Source organism: Nilaparvata lugens, chromosome 8 (assembly GCF_014356525.2).
Source record: "Nilaparvata lugens isolate BPH chromosome 8, ASM1435652v1, whole genome shotgun sequence".
Taxonomy (NCBI): domain Eukaryota; kingdom Metazoa; phylum Arthropoda; class Insecta; order Hemiptera; family Delphacidae; genus Nilaparvata; species Nilaparvata lugens.
In genome coordinates, this window is record NC_052511.1 from 33,637,470 (window position 1) to 33,656,467 (window position 18,998).

At 33.7% G+C, this 18,998-nt stretch overlaps 2 protein-coding genes across 5 annotated transcripts in view; both read left to right on the plus strand.

Moving 5' to 3' along the window:
* LOC111061392 (abl interactor 2) overlaps nucleotides 1–7,513 on the plus strand; it is a 40,610-nt gene extending 33,097 nt beyond the window's left edge. For all 4 annotated transcript variants that reach the window (XM_039434593.1, XM_039434594.1, XM_039434591.1 and 1 more), the window contains exon 8: nucleotides 6,825–7,513. In XM_039434593.1, coding sequence (XP_039290527.1) covers nucleotides 6,825–6,988 — 164 coding nt within the window. In that variant the 3' untranslated portion in view covers nucleotides 6,989–7,513. The remainder of the gene's footprint in view (nucleotides 1–6,824) is intronic.
* A 7,953-nt stretch (nucleotides 7,514–15,466) lies between these two features.
* Nucleotides 15,467–16,916, plus strand: LOC111058253 (COP9 signalosome complex subunit 6). The gene has a single exon (XM_022345786.2). It carries the CDS (start codon nucleotides 15,774–15,776, stop codon nucleotides 16,710–16,712), a length of 939 nt encoding a protein of 312 aa, XP_022201478.1. The 5' UTR covers nucleotides 15,467–15,773; the 3' UTR covers nucleotides 16,713–16,916.
* The last annotated feature ends 2,082 nt before the right edge of the window (nucleotides 16,917–18,998 follow it).

The following is an 18,998-nucleotide window of genomic DNA, read 5'->3' on the forward strand; positions in this document are numbered from 1 at the left end:
TGGTTGGCCGCTATGGCTTCGTATAAAATGGGAGCTGCTATCCAGAGATTGTCAGTTTGGTGTAAGGGTAAGCATTCCTGACTAGCAATTGGGAGGTACCGGGTTCGATTCCCGGGCTGACAAATAATTTTTGGATAGTAGTTCTCATCGAATTTCCATCTAGCTGTTAACCCTGTTGTCAATGTCTGCAGTAGCAGAAGTCTTCGGGGTGATTTACAGCATTTATTAGGATTTTCGTTAAATAATAATTATATATATTAATTAGCATTTGAATAAATGCATTCTCTATTTAATTCAATCTGTAAAGCTTAGAAATTAATGTTTCTAAAATGTAAGTGTATCACCTACTCTAGAAAACGATGTTCTTCTGCTTACACGTACAGGATTGGTGAAGCGGTTCTTAACAGAGCCAACACTTGCAAGAACCTGGGAACTATATTTGATAGTTCACTTACATTCTCCTCTCACATTGAATTTGTGTCTTCCAAGGCTAACAGATTACTGGGGTTTGTCCTGAGAAATGCAGCTGACTTCAGCAATGTTGTGGTAATACTGAGTGTCTATTATGCCTTGGTAAGAAGCACTTTGGAATATGGATCCATGGTTTCGAGTCCTCACTCAGACCAAAACATTCGGGTCATTGAAAGGCTACAGAACAAGCTGATGAGGTTCTTATACTTCAAAAGTTCTGGTAGGTCGTGTCCCCTGGGGTTCCCGACTCAGCAATTGAGGGATCTATTCCTATTAGGTTCTCTACGTCAGCGTCGAGATAAAGCATCTGTCTTGTTTGTTTGGGCGTTGTTGGATGGTGTTGTAAATTCTCCTACCTTGCTTGCAATGCTGAATATCAGTGTTCCAGCATTCAATAGGCGGAATGCTAACTTGTTTGCGGCTCCAAGGTGCAGAACGGTGCACCATTTTTTCTCACCTTTCATAAGCGTGCAGAGATTGATGAACAAATTGAGTTTGAATGTTCATCTTGCTGGGTCAGAGAGAGAGGTGAGGAGTGGGTTGCTGAGGTCAATCCCTCGTTGATGGTTGGAGTTTGATTGGAGAAAGTCTTCTGTGACAACGATCTCTTTATTTATTTATTTATTTTTTTCAAATTTATTCCACAAAAACGTACACATTACAAAATCAAAATACAAGTTCTCAAAAGCAAAATAACATAGTTATTAATATACACTGTACTAGCAGGAACCCGTGCTTCGCAAGGATCTATTTTCAAACTTGATAATCTGAAAACTTGACGTAATGAAATCTTGAAGAATTGAAAATAGGCCTATAACCATCCTTGGTTAATTAAGAATCTAGCCTATATGCAAAATTTCAAGTTAATTAGTCCTATAGTTCAGACGTGATGATGCGGTCAAACATAATTTTCCTATCCCGTACGTGTATAAGCCAACTCTTTATTATTTTTATTATAGATATGGTTAACAACTCCAAGAGATAGGAGTGTGGAACAGAATAGTTGTGAAACTATGATAGCGCCAGAAGTGTCTCAAACACAATAGTAGGTACTACATGAACTCTTTGAAAGTGATTTGTAAACAAAATGTTAAAACAACAGAACTGAAAGTTTTCAACCTTATCATTCTACCTCCATTTAGAGAGGCTTTTGTTTGAGCCGAATGATATCTTCTATCTTATATATATATATATATATATATATATATATATATATATATATATTATATATATATATATATATATATATATATAAATGTCTGTCTGTGTGTTTGTTCCCTATGACTTGAAAAATACTTGACATAACGGCATGAAACTTTGGGAATATGTTGAGTGAATATTGGGGATGATTTCTGACCAGAAATTTCAATAGGGTGGCTAATAATGCTTATTTATTAATCCATTTTACAGACCTATGTTTTCGAAATTGGTATTACAACGGTAGTTTGGAGTTAAAGTGTAGTTGATTGATACCAGCTGTAGATAATGGTTCCTTAGAAGACCTATACAAATAATTATCACTCCCCTATCAATGAGTAACCGGAAAATGTTGGAAAAAAATTATTCACCTCATGGAAGAGAGTTGTTCATATTGCATTCATAAATGGCAGAATAATTTACAATTTTTTTTAAAATTTAGCTTAGCTTATATTCATCCCAAAATGGAAGATGGAAAGAATATGTAATTCTGTTTGATTCATTGTACATCGCATACTTCCTGGACCATCTATTGACAATCAACAACTATGAAAACATCGAATTCATCTCTGAAACACTGATTTAAACTATATATTTTTTTTAATTCAACACTTTACTGATAGATATTTCTACCAATTGATTGAGAAGAATATGTTTTGGGAATAATGAATGCTGCATGACTAAGCACATGGGAAGTTCGTATTCAGATGTAAATGGAAATATTGATTGTCAGATACATTTCACGATTCACCAAATAACGTAAAGTGTGACATGAGATACATTGACTTTTTGGCGGTACGAAGTTCACCAGGTAAGCTAGTTGTAAATAAAGCTTTATTACTAATAGTCAACACTGAAAAAGACAGGCCGAATCACCAGGAATACTATAAATTCTATGAAGGACCATTAAGCCATTAATTTTGAGTAGTTCAATCACTTCCATTATGGACACTGAATACATTACCTATGGACAATCAATACGTATGAAATTTATTAGCTACAAAATAAAAAACTTTGATTGAAGTGACCCCGACTACTACAATATGAATAACCATTTAGATCAAATATAAGAAATTACTCATATCTCTCATCAACTCGTACTTTTTGTTCACAAAATATTAACACAAAAATATAATTTACATTGAATGAACTCACGGCTAGTACCGTACTCAAGTTTGTCTTTTTCTGGCCGTGCTACAAATAAATTTAGGTTTATGTTTGACATCTCATTTTTGTAATCTTGTTGTCTATTAAGAAATTTTTCAATGTGATCTTTGTTTCCAATAAAATTTGAAAAAAGAATTATCAACAAATTCCTAACCAAAGAAAATCTCTGTGCTCTGTTCTAATCGGAATGTAACAAAGGAACAAACACGTGGCAAGCTAGCGATTTCGATCCAAAGAAAAATAATTCGATCAGCTGATTGATAAAATTATTTTAAGCTTTCCAATGATTACAACATATGTTAGAATATCATGTGTCAATTATCTCAGTTCCATATGGAATTCACCTTACCATGTTCATAACCTTACTAAATAGGATCCTTTTTCATCCTTTGAAACCCTTAGAGGCAAAATATCTCAAATTCCGTTCTTAGTGCGCGTCTAGCATGTTTGAAGAATATTTGTGCAGAGTTTTAAGTCTGTAGGCCAATTAGTTTGAGCTGTAGTGTGATTTTACATGAAAATTTTCAAAAAATGCCCTCTCCTGGACCCCTCTCTGCTCCTGGTTGGATTTTTTCTGCATAGATCTATTTTTTTTTCGTAGCTGAACAAAAAAGTTCCTCATGACTTTGCTGTGCAATGAGCGGTTAAAAAGTACAAAATTTTTTGGGGGCCCCAGCTCCCGCAGGGGGGCAAATTCCTGAAAATCCTTTCTTAGTGGATGTTTTGAGGCTATCATAAACAATTGTGCAAAATTTCAAGTTTGTAGGCTCAGTAGTTTGGGCTGTGGTGTGATTTCAGTCTGTCGGGGCTTAGCCTTTTATAGATATAGAGAAGAAGAAGAAGAGAGAAGAAGAGAAGAAGAAGATTTCAAGTTTGTAGGCTCAGTAGTTTGGGCTGTGGTGTGATTTCAGTCTGTCGGGGCTTAGCCTTTTATAGATATAGAGATTATTTATTTTACATAGTGGATTTCTACTGGCAAAAGTATAACTTGTCCGCCAGAAGGAGTAGCAATAATTACATTATAACAAAAGTAATAGAAAAGACATTACAGAACTCAAGAATTTAGATCATAATTCCAAAAATAAGATGTTGAACTATTAGGGAAAAATATCTAGCCTATATTACGTTGATATTAAAGTAATAAGATTGAATTATCCAGTTTTTAACGGTTGGTGGGATTGGTGAGATCATTTGAGATATTATTTATAATTTTTGGAACAATATAAATGAGCTGTCTTTGTTTTTTACTACTCCTTGAAGTTGTGTGTTTAATTATTTCCTCTCGTTACAATTTTTTTCTCTCTTCCTAGGATGACTTCTGTATAATCGTGGAAATTTTTATTTCATTTTATTTTTATATTTTAATTTTTTTATTTGCTGTGTTTATTTTTTCTGCTATCTAAAATTGTGTTTAAATTTTCTGTAATGTATGAATTTTTCAGAAAGACTTTTCGAAAAAAAATTTCATTTCTTTCAATATTTGTATTAAATATTGCATTTTCAATTGTTTCACTTGTATTGTGTTAAGAAAGCAATTATGGGATATTATCCTTGTGCTCTCACGTATCTCAAATAAATAAATTAAAACTGTTTTGTTTTTAAATGTTTGGACTGAAAATTGAACCTGAATTCAAGTGTATGGAACATAACCTACTTTCTGGACTATTTATAGTGTATAAATCAAAATTCGGGGAAGAAACAGTTTTGGACTGTGCCTGTTAGTCCCTCCCCAATCATTTTAAAGAATTGTGTTGTTTATCAATAGTTTATAAATAAATAACGAGCGAAGCTCGGTGCCCCAATATTAAATCCTATACTATTAAACGAGCAATTTCTGTTTATATGTTTAGATGTTTATATATCTGTATTTGACCGGATCTCGAAAACGGCTTTAATGATTCTAACGAAATTTGGAACAAAGTAGGTTTATGATATGAAAATTCGATTTTACTAGGTCTCAATCCTGGGATAACTCGCTGAAGAACATTAAAAGGATAAATACGTCCTTGGAAAAACAGCTGGAAATTTTGTCGTCTGTCGATACCTTAATGGAAGAGAGTGAACGAGTGCATGTGTAGGATCATCCAGCTGATCTCACGAAAAGAAAAATTCAGCAAAACTTATTTTCGTTTATTTCTCTTTTTTTAGAGAACATGTTTACTTCAGTAAAGCTGCGTTTACACCGGAGTTAATAACTCGAGTTATTAACAAAAAGTTATTAACTTGACTGAATCGTCAAAAATTTCTCTTGACAAAAGTTAATAACTCATGTTTCTAACAGAAAGTTCCTTGTTATTAACAAGTTCTTGTTTTCAATATAATTGACTTCCATATGATTTCATTTAACGAGAGTATTCATATGATATAACAGCCGGAATAAAAAGCAAAAAATTGTCTTCAAATTTGAAACATGTGTGTGATCATTAAAATAATGATCTTCAACTGATCTAATGTAAATAAATTATAATGCGTTTACACCAGAGTTTAAAACAAAAGTTTTCAACATAAGTTAATAACATTTTCTTTTGGCTGCTAGTTTTGTTATCAACAAAAGTTAATAACTTTGTCATGTGTTTTGTCTGCAGCTGTAGTTATTAGGGAACAGCTGTAGTTTTAGGGTAGGGATGCTGGGCGAGGGGGTTGCGGGGAAGATAGTAATCTGTTGTTAACAAAAGTTACCGACTCTCGATGGAAAAATCTTGTTAATAACAAGGAATTTTCTGTTGAAAACACGAGTTATCAACTTTTTTCAAGAGAATTTTTTGTCGATTCAGTCAAGTTGACAACTTTTTATTAATAACTCATGTTATCAACTCCGGTGTAAACGCAACTGAACATGATGTTATTAACATCAGTTGATAACAAAAATGTTAAAAACTTATGTTATTAACTCCGGTGTAAACAAACGCAGCTTTAGTCCAAAATACGTAGTAACTAGATGCTGTTAGTGTAGAATAGTACATAGTATTTTAACAAATAGAAATAAAAATAAAAATCTTAGTACCCTTTTTTTAATTATTTTATCAAAACATGTTTCAACATTGATGCCATTTTCAAGTCATCAAAATAATGTTCAAGTTGAAAATGGCATCAATGTTGAAACATGTTGTGATAAAATAATTTAAAAAAGGGTACTAAGATTTGTATTTTTATTTTTATTTTTTTATGACAAGTATCCCTATACAGAAAAGAGACAATATATTAACAAATATTGTAGCAAACACAGTATATCATTCTAAATCGAATTCATAGTATTTCTATTTGTAATTGATGATGTGTTTGTTATTTTAAGTTTGAATAAATTATTGTTATTTTGATGAGTGGTAGCTTGAACTAGATTTAGATTTGGACTGTAGTATTAATTTGAAAAGGGACAGTTTTGGGCATAAGCCTGTTGTGCCTCCTCATATAACTGTAAAAATAATTGTACGACTGAGAAAATGAATAAATAAATAGATATAAATTCAATCTCGTTACAAATTTTCTATGCTTTTACACTCCAGAGCAAAGATCGGTCCCCCGATATATTACTTTCAACACAAACAAGCTATAAAATCTATACATTTATAAAATAGAATTATTGTACCCTTTAAAATTAATAAAATAATAAAACAAGAATACAAATTGCAACTGAAACTAGTTGTTACGTTACAATTTGTATTCTTAAGAGTACTATAATTATTCTATTTTATAAATACAAGAAAGTAGCTCTGAATTCATACATTTTAAAAATCTAAACAATAAATTTGCACATCTACCTTACAGCTTATAAGCATAAGGAATGCTGACTGTTTCAAGTGAATCTCAGTTCAGCTGATTCCATTGTGTTGAGTTTTAATAAATTATGCTAAGAACATGATATTATTGACACTATTCCCATCATACACAATATTCTGTGGAATTTCTGGTATCTATTACATGTGGAATTGACAATAATTTTTCAACTTTAGCTTGACATGATATTATTTCGTTGTTGTTTGATGTTACAGTTGTAGCCATCTACGACTATTACGCTGACAAGGAGGACGAGCTTAGTTTTCAGGAGAGTGCAGTGATCTATGTGCTGAAGAAGAATGATGACGGGTGGTGGGAAGGCGTCATGGATGGAATAACCGGTCTCTTCCCTGGCAACTACGTAGAACCATGTGTTTAGAGACTTGAATACCGCACAAACTTTTCTTTATCAACTTTGTATAGCATCAAATTTGTAGAATATTGATATTATGGAATCATTATTGAGAAGAATATTGTAGTTGTCCACTCTTAACCATAATTTGAGACACAGTTCATAGTTTCGTGTTCCAAGTGACGATATGTTATTGACGATAACTGGAAACCATGATTCTATGACTCAAATTTATTAGTAAAGTGAAGTTCACGACTTCAATTATTCATTTCAATATATTTTTTATATTAGACGCCTTTTGTTTAAGTCTAGCACAACTGTATCAAAATGCAACAAAATGTAATATAGTGCTACTATTATATTAGTAAATGTATCATTGATATTCTATAATCTACTGTATTTATTATTATTTATTCATTAGTAAATGTATCATTGATATTTTATACTCTACTGTATTTATTATTATTTATTCAGCACATATTATAGAATTAGTGTAATGGTCTGTGTATTTTCTGTGCCAATCTATTTGAAATACATCAGTTATTAATATTATTAGTGTTATTTAATGACTTGACTGTGTGTGTTTTGAGGGAGTAAATTCATTGATACATCAAAGCATTTTTGAGGTAGGCCTATTGTATTTGTGCAATTTTATTGCAGTGTCAATAATTGACCCTGTTGCTGCTAATACTACTTATATTTAAAAATCAGGAATAAGTTGGTATAAACTAGTTACAATTTCTCATGCATTTGTAGAGTCTGGAATCGCAATATAAGCCTGCTATTGAAAAAATTCCTAAAACCATGAAGTATTGCCTTTTTCGTTTGATTTAGCCTACTTGAAAATTAGAATTCTATGAGGAATTCTCTTGAATCAGGATATTACCTTCTACAACTGATTCTTGATAACTCAACTACTTTTCTGAACCTTGAAATGAAGTGTTGATTGTATTATTATTATTGAATCTACCAAGAAGGACAATGAAAAATATTTTTCCTCCACCTACTGTCTAAAGTACTTACTTTACTCCCTGAAACCTAATACTAAAGTGTCACTTTTTCGCTCTCGGTAGTAAAAAACAGAAAAACTCCCTAGGGAGTAAAAGTGACTCCATTTAAATAACATGGGGAGCATCTCTATTTTGAAACTTACATTGTAATAGGTTAGAAGGTCTAAGCTCAGATGAGAAAGCATAATAGAGGTGTCTGTCATTGAGTCAACTGAATTCAATACCACAACCTGAAATTTGATCAACTCATGAAATATATGTTTGTATAATAATTATTATATTCTTAATATTAGTAGACGATAAAAATTTATAAAATTTTAAAAATATTTTATTCTATTCAAAATACCAGCCAACAAATATTTTTGATCTGAAATTCAAATCTGAACCGCATGATCTGGAGTCAGCCATTTTTGGTAGCTGCCCAGCTGATATAATTGTTACAACTTTTGCCGATAGATAGCGCAATCGGCAGTGCCAATCAGACGACCGGTTTTTAGGTTTCAGATTTAGGTTATGTTGTTAGGAATCATTGTCACCAATACGTAAGTTATTAGAATGATTTTATTTGCAGTTTCTATAAAAATATGTAGATGGAGGAAAAATTTTGTGTACATCACGAGCGAAAAATACTTTTCTCTCTCAGGAAAATTGCTGCCCTCGGCTTCGCCTCGGGCTTCAAACTTTTTCCCACAGGGAGAAAAAGTCGTACTTTTCACTCTAGATATACAAATAACTATTTATAGACAAACTGAAATATTCACTCATATTTTTATTAGTGATTGTGTCCAGAATATTATTAATAAGTTCTAATTGGACTATTCATACTCGCTCGGCCGGACTGAGTGCGAATAATCTTATTCGAACTCATGGGAATTATAATTTTTCTTTACCGGTCAATGACTGATATACACTGATGATACTGTAGGAATACGCCTCTGACCACTACCTCCGTAAACAGAGGTAGAGCTGTTACGGAGGTAGTGCCACCACCCTCTACATAGAAAGCCTGTTCACTGGTTTGTGACGTCACCGAGAGTAGTCTTCCATTCTCAGATTCCCAACCAGTCTGTAGCACTTGCACCTAAAGCCTGGTCTACATGCAACGATTTATTGCACCAATCTGATCGGTACTGACTATATTGGAGCGTATGGACGATGTCGAATTTATTGCAACGATTATTCGTGCAATCAAATTGCTGCGATCATATCGTTTCGTGTGGACCAGGCTTAACGATCTCTGAATCCTTCCTCTGTTAACTCTGCTGATTGAATATACTTACTCATCAATTTACTGTCCTGATCTGGATGTTATTTATGTAATACATTCGTTTTATATTGAAAATGAGTACATAAGATTTTTACATTGTCAGGTGCATTTTTTTTGAAATAAATATCCTTTGTCTGTCTTTTATTAATTACAACTAATCTAACAGAGAGCACAACTAAGAACTATGTCTTCCGCTCTTGAAACTCATAGCTATAACAAAATAATCACTAAATAATTTGAGAAGACAATAATAGAATATACTTATACACTCATTTTCATAATTAATTGACATCATCAGGATACCTTCTACAGCTGCAACTCATAGTTTTCTTCAATAATTACAGTACCACTACATAATTGAAACAAGAGTCAGGAACTGTTTATTTTAATGTATTTATTTCACATTCGTTAACCTTGTCTCTTGCCTTTGTGGCCTACTGACTAGAAAATATTTTATTATTAATAGAAGTAACTTACACTTGTAAGTTTGATTTGTAGTTTCCTGTAGGCTACTTTGCAAAAAATAGGTAAATATACTTCATATAATTATAATCTCATCAGTATTTTAAATACTGTATTCATAGACGCTACTTAATGCTTACTTGACAGAAATGGGTCTTCAATATACCGTATATTCTTTTCGAGTCACTCTTGAGTAAAGTAAGTCTCAAGTAGCATTAATAATAACGGGAATAAATACTTCCCATTATGACTCAAGCTTTTACTTTCCTTGCCCTATTACCATAGGTGAGGAAAGTATTGCTTTCCGAAAAAAATTGAGGTACCCCAATTTCTAAACGTTTCAAGGTCCCCTGAGTCTAAAAAAGTGGTTTTGGGTATTGGTCTGTATGTGTGTGTGTGTGTATGAGTGTATGTGCGTCTGTATACACGATATCTCATCTCCCAATTAACGGAATGACTTGAAATTTGGAACGTAAGCTCCTTACAATATAAGGATCCGACACGAACAATTTCGATCAAATGCGATTTAAGATGGCGGCTAAAATGTCGAAAACAGGGTTTTTCGCGATTTTCTCGAAAACGGCTCCAACGATTTTGATTAAAGTTATACCCAAAATAGTCGTCGATAAGCTCTATCAACTGCCACAAGTCCCATATCTGTAAAAATTTCAGGAGTTTTCTATGCAAAAATTTCTATGCAAAGTTTGATTTTAGATTCTCAATTATCAGGCTTCAGATACAATTTGAACGAAAAATTTCGAGTGGAAAAGATTGAGCATGAGAATCTCTACAATTAATGTACAGTAACAATTTCACCTAAAATTAAAAATAAGCTCGAAATTCGAGAAAATGTGATTATTCAGTTGCAAACTGTTGGCAACTGTTGATTCTATTAAAAGATTCACTATGAAGAGAAAGCAGACCTCGTGTGTCTCCAGCGTTATTGCCCTGTCACCAGCTGGCTCAAATCTTTGAATAGTAGACTTGAGATGCGCGTAAACACTAGCGTCAGGTGATCAATTTTCATAACGGCAAGGAAAGTTGTGTGAGTGCGCTAAACCAGATTTTTCTTCTCTGATAGGAAAAAGAAATTTGATCTTAGAAGCAAAAAATAATAGGTGATAAATGATAAAACAATATTATAATACACTAGCCGTCAGGCTCGCTTCGCTCGCCATATCCGTCTAGCCAGGGGGGCTCCGCCCCCTGGACCCCCGACTGGATCGTCCAAGATTGAGATCAGCATGCTCGCTTCGCTCGCCTGCATTTTTCATTTGGGCATTTTTATCATAATGTTAGGACAATTCAGTCGGGGGTCCAGACTAAACGGCTGGCTAAACGGATATGGCGAGCTAAGCGAGCCTCTCTGCTAGTAATATAACATTCCCAGGATTGAAGTAGCAGTGCCCAATCAATTTTTCCGCGATAAATGCATTTAAATCTTCAACTTGGTGCCAACCTAACAAAGTCAACTGAACTTAATGCCAACCTGACTAAATTATTAATTTAGTTGCCAGTTAACAACTGTTTCGAAGAGGTACTCTATCTAGATTATAGTTCTATAGTAACATATGATATGGAAATTTCAATTATAATTAAGAGATTGGGAGAAGAAGAATATACATGCTAAAAGACGAACTTTAAACCCTTAAAAACAACCCTTAGAGTTAAAATATTGCCAAAAGATTTCTTAGTGCGCCTCTAAAGGGCCAACTTAACATACCTACCAAATTTGAACGTTTTTGGTCCGGTAGATTTTTAGTTATGCGAGTGAGTGAGTGAGTGAGTGAGTGAGTGAGTGAGTCAGTCAGTCAGTCAGTCAGTGAGTGAGTGCCATTTCGCTTTTATATATATAGATAAAAGTTCTTTAATGTTTGTTGATTGAATGCTTATAAATAAGAAATCATTTAAATAATAACAAACTATACAAGTTCTTTAATGTTTGTTGATTGAATGCGCATATAAATAAGAAATCATTTGAATAATAATAAATTATACAAGTTCTTTAATGTTTGTTGATTGAATGCATGTAAATAAGAAATCATTTAAATAATAAAAAATTATACAAGTTCTTCAATGTTTGTTGATTGAATGCATATAAATAAGAAATCATTTAAATAATATGAAATTATACATAGCCTACTGTACAGTGTACATAAATATGGTATATTCAACCATTACTGTATCCTATCACAAACCTATCTACAACTTTTATATATACAACCTATCTACAAAAGTTTTTATAGTCATGGAACCTATCCTATTTTGAACCTGCATCTACAACTCGTAATTTAAATAATTTTCAAACAGCACATATTTTATTATACATGTGATCCCAATTCCAATAAAAACGAATCTGTAATTTTCCAATCTTAATTAATCAATAATCTAATTGATAATAATCTAAATAATCAATATGTTTTACCGAAAATTAAAGATTAAAAAAATATTTTATATTCATAGAACCTATCCTATTTTAAACCTTTATCTACAACTCGTAATTTAAATAATTTTCAAACAGCACATATTTTATTACGGTATTATATACATATGTGATCCCATTTCTTCCAATGTTTAAAAGAAATGATCAGTTTCAATTAATCAGCGCTTGCAACTTCCTGCGTGATTGCTTTGAAATTCTCTGACCATTTTCCTTTTTACAATAGTTTTTCAAAAAAAATATTCACAGCAACACCTACCATACCATACTTTTTGTAATAGCACAGCTTGAATGACCATTCATGCAGACACTGTCAAACAAAGTACATTCTTTGTCATTAATTGCTTGGACAGATTTTGTGCATGCCACAGCTTTTTGATTGTCACTCATTAAAAAATCAGATTCAAAAATCGACAGTAATTTACTTACAACAATATAAGTGTATGAAATTACATCTATCACACATTGGGATGGATATTTCAAGCCTCCACAGTCTAGTCTATCTATTAACATGAAGTGCTCATTAGTAGGCAACTCCCTATCAATCAGTAATTCCTCTTTGCATTCAATGCAATTGATTTTTCTCAAAATTATATGAGCACAATACCCTGCAATGTAAGTGAGAGAGGGTAAAAAATCTGTAATTGATTGTATGTAGTACAATCTTTAGGCTAGTATGCCTTAAAGCTAGGAATGTTTCTCTGGTAAAAAATCCAGAGGAAAGATTCCTTGCCTTCCAAGCATCAAGCCAATCTAAAAACTTATACAAAAAGTCAATTTTTAAATCATTGTACATTGACTTGACATTCATAATATTGAACCAATTTACCATAATTTTTATAAATTCTGCAGTGGAGTGTGCATGCCTCAAATCAAATTTGGTGCTGGCAGCTTCTAAACCTGCTGCTACTGCTAGGTTAAAAACTTGCAGTACCAACTTCACACTTTGTCTCTCTAGATTGGTGGGACACGATGCTTTGAGAGTGAGAGGATAGGCATACTTTGCCACAGAGGTACTATCAATGTCATACATTTTTCGTAAAGTAGTGAATGAAGCTATATTCTCTTCTGGCTCCCCACTACCAGGAAATGCTGGGTAAAGCATATCAAGTTCATTATTTTGTTGGTTAATCCAATTGTTGCTGATGGTCACAAGGGTGTTTGAAAACAATTTTTAGTTGCTTTTATCATTTGATAACATAAGTTACTCACAAAATTTATATTTATAGCATTGTTGTCAGATGCAATACAGACCACTCTGTAACCTATAATCTCCAGGCCTTCAATGATCTGAAGCAACACACTGTGCAGTTGAGCTGCTGTTATTTTTTCAACAGGGAGTACATGAATCACATCTCTGAATGCTAATCTTATACTTTGCAAAACATGAAAACAACTGCTGAACTGGCAGCTGATTCAGCATTGAAAGAAGTAGGTACCTAATAATATGTTGCCTCCTTTGTAGTCCAAGTATGGACGAAGGTGAATTTCATCCATCATTAAAACTACATTTTTGTCATTATCACTTGAGTGATTAAACTTTTGTTGGGCATACGACAGAAACCTTTGTCCTTGGAGTTTTTCATTTTTCGGATCAAGTTCAAATTTGCTGCACAACCTTCTTAATGTACTTGAATGTAGTAGGTAGTCTCATATAACCACTATTTCTCAAAAACTTGTAGGCATGTCCAGATATTGTGAACAGTAGACAACATAAAACCATCAATGAAGAGCTGAATTTGTTCGCATATATTTGGACACATTTATCAATTCACATTGATGGATTATGAATCCCACTACAGCTCTTTCACTTTCATCTACTTTTTCGTAAACTAACTTCAAATTTTCCTTGGCAGAATCCAAATAATGTGGCATAGAAAGTTCTGACAGTTCAAACTTATCACATTTGTCCAATATGGATACGGTAACAATTTATTCAAGTCACTTATATCTCTAGGAAAAACTCCTGAGTCCAGCAATTTCATCTCATTGCTCCCTTCATACAATGATACTTGCAGGTTGCTATTAATCACAACTGAAAAATGTATGAATGGGGCTGGATTTTCAGAAACTTTGAAAAAACATATAGAATTGGAGTTCAAATGTATGAATGACCATATTTTTGACCAATAGCTCACTCAGATTTGTAAAACAAAATTTCTCCTGGTACTCCCTCTCAGAAGCCAAACTTGCTTCTATAGCTGCTTCAATTTGGGAAGACTCAAGTCGAATCTTCTTCTCTGCTGGTGCCTCACGAGATTTTTCATATTTGTTCAAATATGATGGGCAACCGGGAAGCACAGAAGGTACTGCACCACATTTAAGCCTGGGAAATTTCAGTGGAGCTATGAGTTTCTGTCTAGACTTCTCATCATATAACTCAGTTTGCCATTTTTAACCCTGAAACAAATTAAATCAGTTCAGATGAGTTCAAAATCCTTCATGACAAGAAAAAAAAACTTTTAGAGAAAGGGTTCAAAAAGTTGGTTTTTTTCAATTTAATTATAAAACAGAGTAGTCTAATGCAGCTCATAATAAAATGTCAGTAACTTGTATCACAGATAAGGTGCCGGTACCTAATAAAGCTTTAGTTATTAGCTAGTCTCTGCTTGTATGCATAACTCAATCTTATTGAAAAAATAACAGCAAAAACTCTGATCTTCTAGTGGTTTTCCCCACCTGCAGCACTGATTTTTCATTCAAAATGAGTAAGCTAATGCTATTCATAGCATTACTGTGGCTTCAGGTGAATTGAGTTTTCTCCACTCCTTATTAATTATATAAACTGTATCAAACTATATCTATTATGAACATGGCAAAAACTACGGTACCTATATCAATTAAGTTGATTCTCAGTTGAATAATGTCTTGGATGCAGGAAGTAAGAAATGCAAAATTTTCAAAAACCTTGTATATACGTCGACGCGCAATTAAAAAAGGAACATACCTGTTAAATTTTTTAAAAATTTATTACCGCGTTTCGCCGTAAATGCGAAAAATGCCAAAATGTCGCCAAACCGTAATGTCGTAATGCCAAACCGTCGACTTGAATCTTAGACCTCACTTCGCTCGGTCAACTACACCCTATTGAATTATATACAGTATCGTAGCTGACTCAAAAATGCAAACTTCAAAAAACAAGATAAATGAAAAAAATATAATTGAAATTAAATACTTATAACTTATGCTTTTTAAATTCACGGTACCTAAATGCCCTTTCTTTTCATCTGACAAAGTATTATACTCAGTAATGTGGTCGTAATTGATATTGTCGTACTTTGACGTAGTTCTACTTTGACGACACTTCAAACTCATTATCTTGCATACGGAGAAATCAAGGAAGCATAGACGACGAGAGACGAGACGTGAATGTTGACAGAAAAGCCGAGGCAAGAATTTGTAAGGTTAGCTAGGCCAGAAATTGAAATAATTTTGTTAAAATTAAACAAATTATTGTTTTATTAAGTGATTTCACAGATTAATATTACTATTATCAATCTTACAAAGCTGTAATATAGTAAACTTAATATCTAAAGTGAAAATATATAGATTTGTTGATACGCCGAGTGATCACCCTTCGTCAAGACGGCTAAAGAAATAGATTTTGATTATCTTCGTCGAAGAGGAATTACAATGGAGGTCCAAGAAGAAATTCCGGTTGATCCGAAGAAAGTGATGGCTTCATCAGGTACAGTAGGTAGTGTTTCTGTATCGCTGCATCCTTTGGTACTAATGAATGTTTCTGAACATTGGACTAGGCTAAGGGCTCAGGAAGGAACTGCACAGCAGATAGTTGGCGCAGTAATTGGCAAACAAAAAGGTCGTAATATAGAAATCATGAACTCTTTTGAATTAGTCTTCCATTTTATTGATGGCAACGTTATCATTGACAGGGAATACTACATGACTAAAGAAGAGCAGTTCAAGCAGGTATTCAGCGATATGGATTTTCTTGGCTGGTACACAACAGGTGATCAACCAAATGAAAATGACATCAAGATTCACAGACAAATTTGTGAAATCAATGAAAGCCCAATTTTTTTGAAGATGAATCCTTTGGCTGGACATACTGACCTTCCTGTCTGTGTGTATGAGTCAGTTATTGACCTTGTCGATGGAGAGGCAACAATGTTATTTGTGCAATTGCAGTATACTCTAGCTACTGAAGAAGCTGAGCGCATTGGAGTAGATCACGTCGCTCGAGTGCTTGCAAACGAATCTGGCGAGAGCTCAGTGGTTGCTGAACATTTGACTGCCCAGCATTCTGCTATCAAAATGCTTCACAGCAGAGTTAAACTTGTGCTGCAGTATCTACGTGCGGTTCAGTCGGAACAACTACCTCTAAATCACGAGATTCTTCGAGAAGCCGCCTCACTCAGTCACAGACTTCCGGTGCTCCAGACGCAGAAATTCCGCACTGACTTCTACAAACAGTGTAGTGACGTCGAACTAATGACCTACCTTGGAATCATCACCAAAGGTTGCAATGATATAAACCAGTTCATCAACAAATTCAATATTTTGTATGACAGACATGTCATGGGCAGACGTATGAGAGGACTTTTCTTCTAGGTGTTGTTTGTTATCATAGTAATTGATGAAGAAACATTTTTGTTGGCGTGGATTACGACTTTGAACGTTATTATTTTGCTATTGGGGAGTCACTCATGAATTTTAACACTACTCCATTTACAAAATAGCCAATATTTCCTTATAATTAATCAAACTCTATTGTAATTAAATAAATTTGAATAAATTTTATTATTATGCGAGTAATTTGTTATTGTTCTCATAGTTTTATCCAGATCATCCAAACTTAGTATAGTTGTGAATGATGGCTTCAAGGGTCGCCGCACAAACGTTTTTCTCCACGTCTGTCCACACACACACTTGAACACCAGACCTTATCACCTCTAATGGCTTAGAACAATTAAACCATCTTTCTTAAGGTGCAAGCCCTTAGCGACGACTCGAGCCACGTGGTTATTAGAGATGACGCGGCTGGAGCACATGACCTATACATTCATTAGATTCGTGGATTCATTAGATTTCATTATTCATTACATATCATCCTTATTTAAAGAGTTTGACAAATTTACGACAGAACTTGAGTTTGTGGCCTAGGCCCGACTTAACATTAAACACTGGTGTGCCTTTAATATGAATCGAAAAAAACAATATAGTAGCCAATACTTCCAGTTCATCTGCCACCATAACGTCCATACGACAAAATCCAATAAATCATCAAATCCAATATTAATTCATAGTTTATGTGCTCTAGTCGCGCGGCTCGAGTCGTTAAGGAATTGCACAGTCACAATCCAGCACTTAACGACTACATATTGTTAATGCAATAAATTTATGAAGCATCTGGCGGGGCAGCATCATACCGATGATGACTAAGTGGATACGACTGTGATGCAGTGGTTGACTAATATCAGGCGGCATACAAAAACTGGTCCCAAGTTACGATAGATGCATTAATATTGATGGGAATTATTAAGAGAAGTAGAGAAAAGTATGGCCTTTCACGTGAATGAATTATTTTTGGAAAAATTACTTGTTTTTATGTACTTGTTCAAATCGGTACTTAATTTTAAAATACGCCTCATAATAAGAGTGTAAGCAAAAATAAAAAAAAAATAAACTTTCCTCATCCTTTGAGCACTAGGGATGGGGACTTTTGAAATGTTCACCCCCAAAGTAGTTCCAACAAAGCTGCAAAGTCAAATTTTATGCACTGAACAATTCCTCCAAATTCCTTTGTCAATATTAATCTATTGTAACAAAACTGAAGATTTTTAAAATGTTTAAAAAATACTGCAACAGTCCTAGCGAAATGCGTAAAATAGTGAAATTATTTATTAACTTGAAGAGAATTTGATGCTATATAAGCTGATTATTGACCGAGCGAAGTGAGGTCTAAGATTCAAGTCGACGGTTTGGCATTTCTCTTAAATGTTTGAATGTTTATATGTTGCGCATTTACGGCGAAACGCGGTAATAGATTTTCATAAAATTTGTCAGGTATGTTCCTTTTTAAATTGCGCGTCGACGTATATACAAGGTTTTTGAAAATTTTGCATTTCAAGGATAATATAAAAGGAAAAAGTAGCCTCCTTCATACGGCAATATTAGAGTAAAAATCAGACTATAGAATTATTCATCATAAATCAGCTGTCTAGTTGACTATAAATTGCATGCTATGACGCATGCAATTAAAATATCTCAATGTAACTTGGTAAAAAATTAACAGCTGTGTAAACTATAAATCGCATGCCTCATTGAATGCAATTTTTATGCACTATTGAATAGGATGCAAAGAACTTATAACACTCACTGCTCGTCTGGGCGCCTGGTCCACGTTATAATGGCAGTGGATAAAGATAGAAGAATAGCGATGCCGATTCTCTGCATTAATTAATTTCAAATATATTTCTACACTGTCAAAAACATAATTTATTGACATCGTTGTGGACCTAGAAAAGGATAGTACAACCGGCTTTGTCGAATGATAGACAAGGATAGCAAAACCAAAGTTGATCAAATACTGTCATTATAACGTGGACCACACTATAGATGTCTTCTGGTTTTCTCGCGCAAAATTCCGGAAAGCGTTATATGATAATTAAATCTTGTGTAAGCATGATCTGATCAAATAAATAGTTAGTGTATAAGTGTGGATGTGCTTATGGTTTGGGACGTCGTTATTACTGCGCGAGGTCTACTGTTCACAGAACTACTAGTATAATCAGCATCGTTTTTCATTACTCCTTGAAAATTTACAGGTATAAGGGGTAATAAGAGCAAACAAATTGGAGGTGAACGTGTTTTTAAAAAATGTCACACATTGAAGAA

Bases quoted from the DNA above. Each gene is read 5' to 3' on its own strand.
- LOC111058253 (XM_022345786.2), top strand. From the start codon at position 15,774: ATGGAGGTCCAAGAAGAAATTCCGGTTGATCCGAAGAAAGTGATGGCT.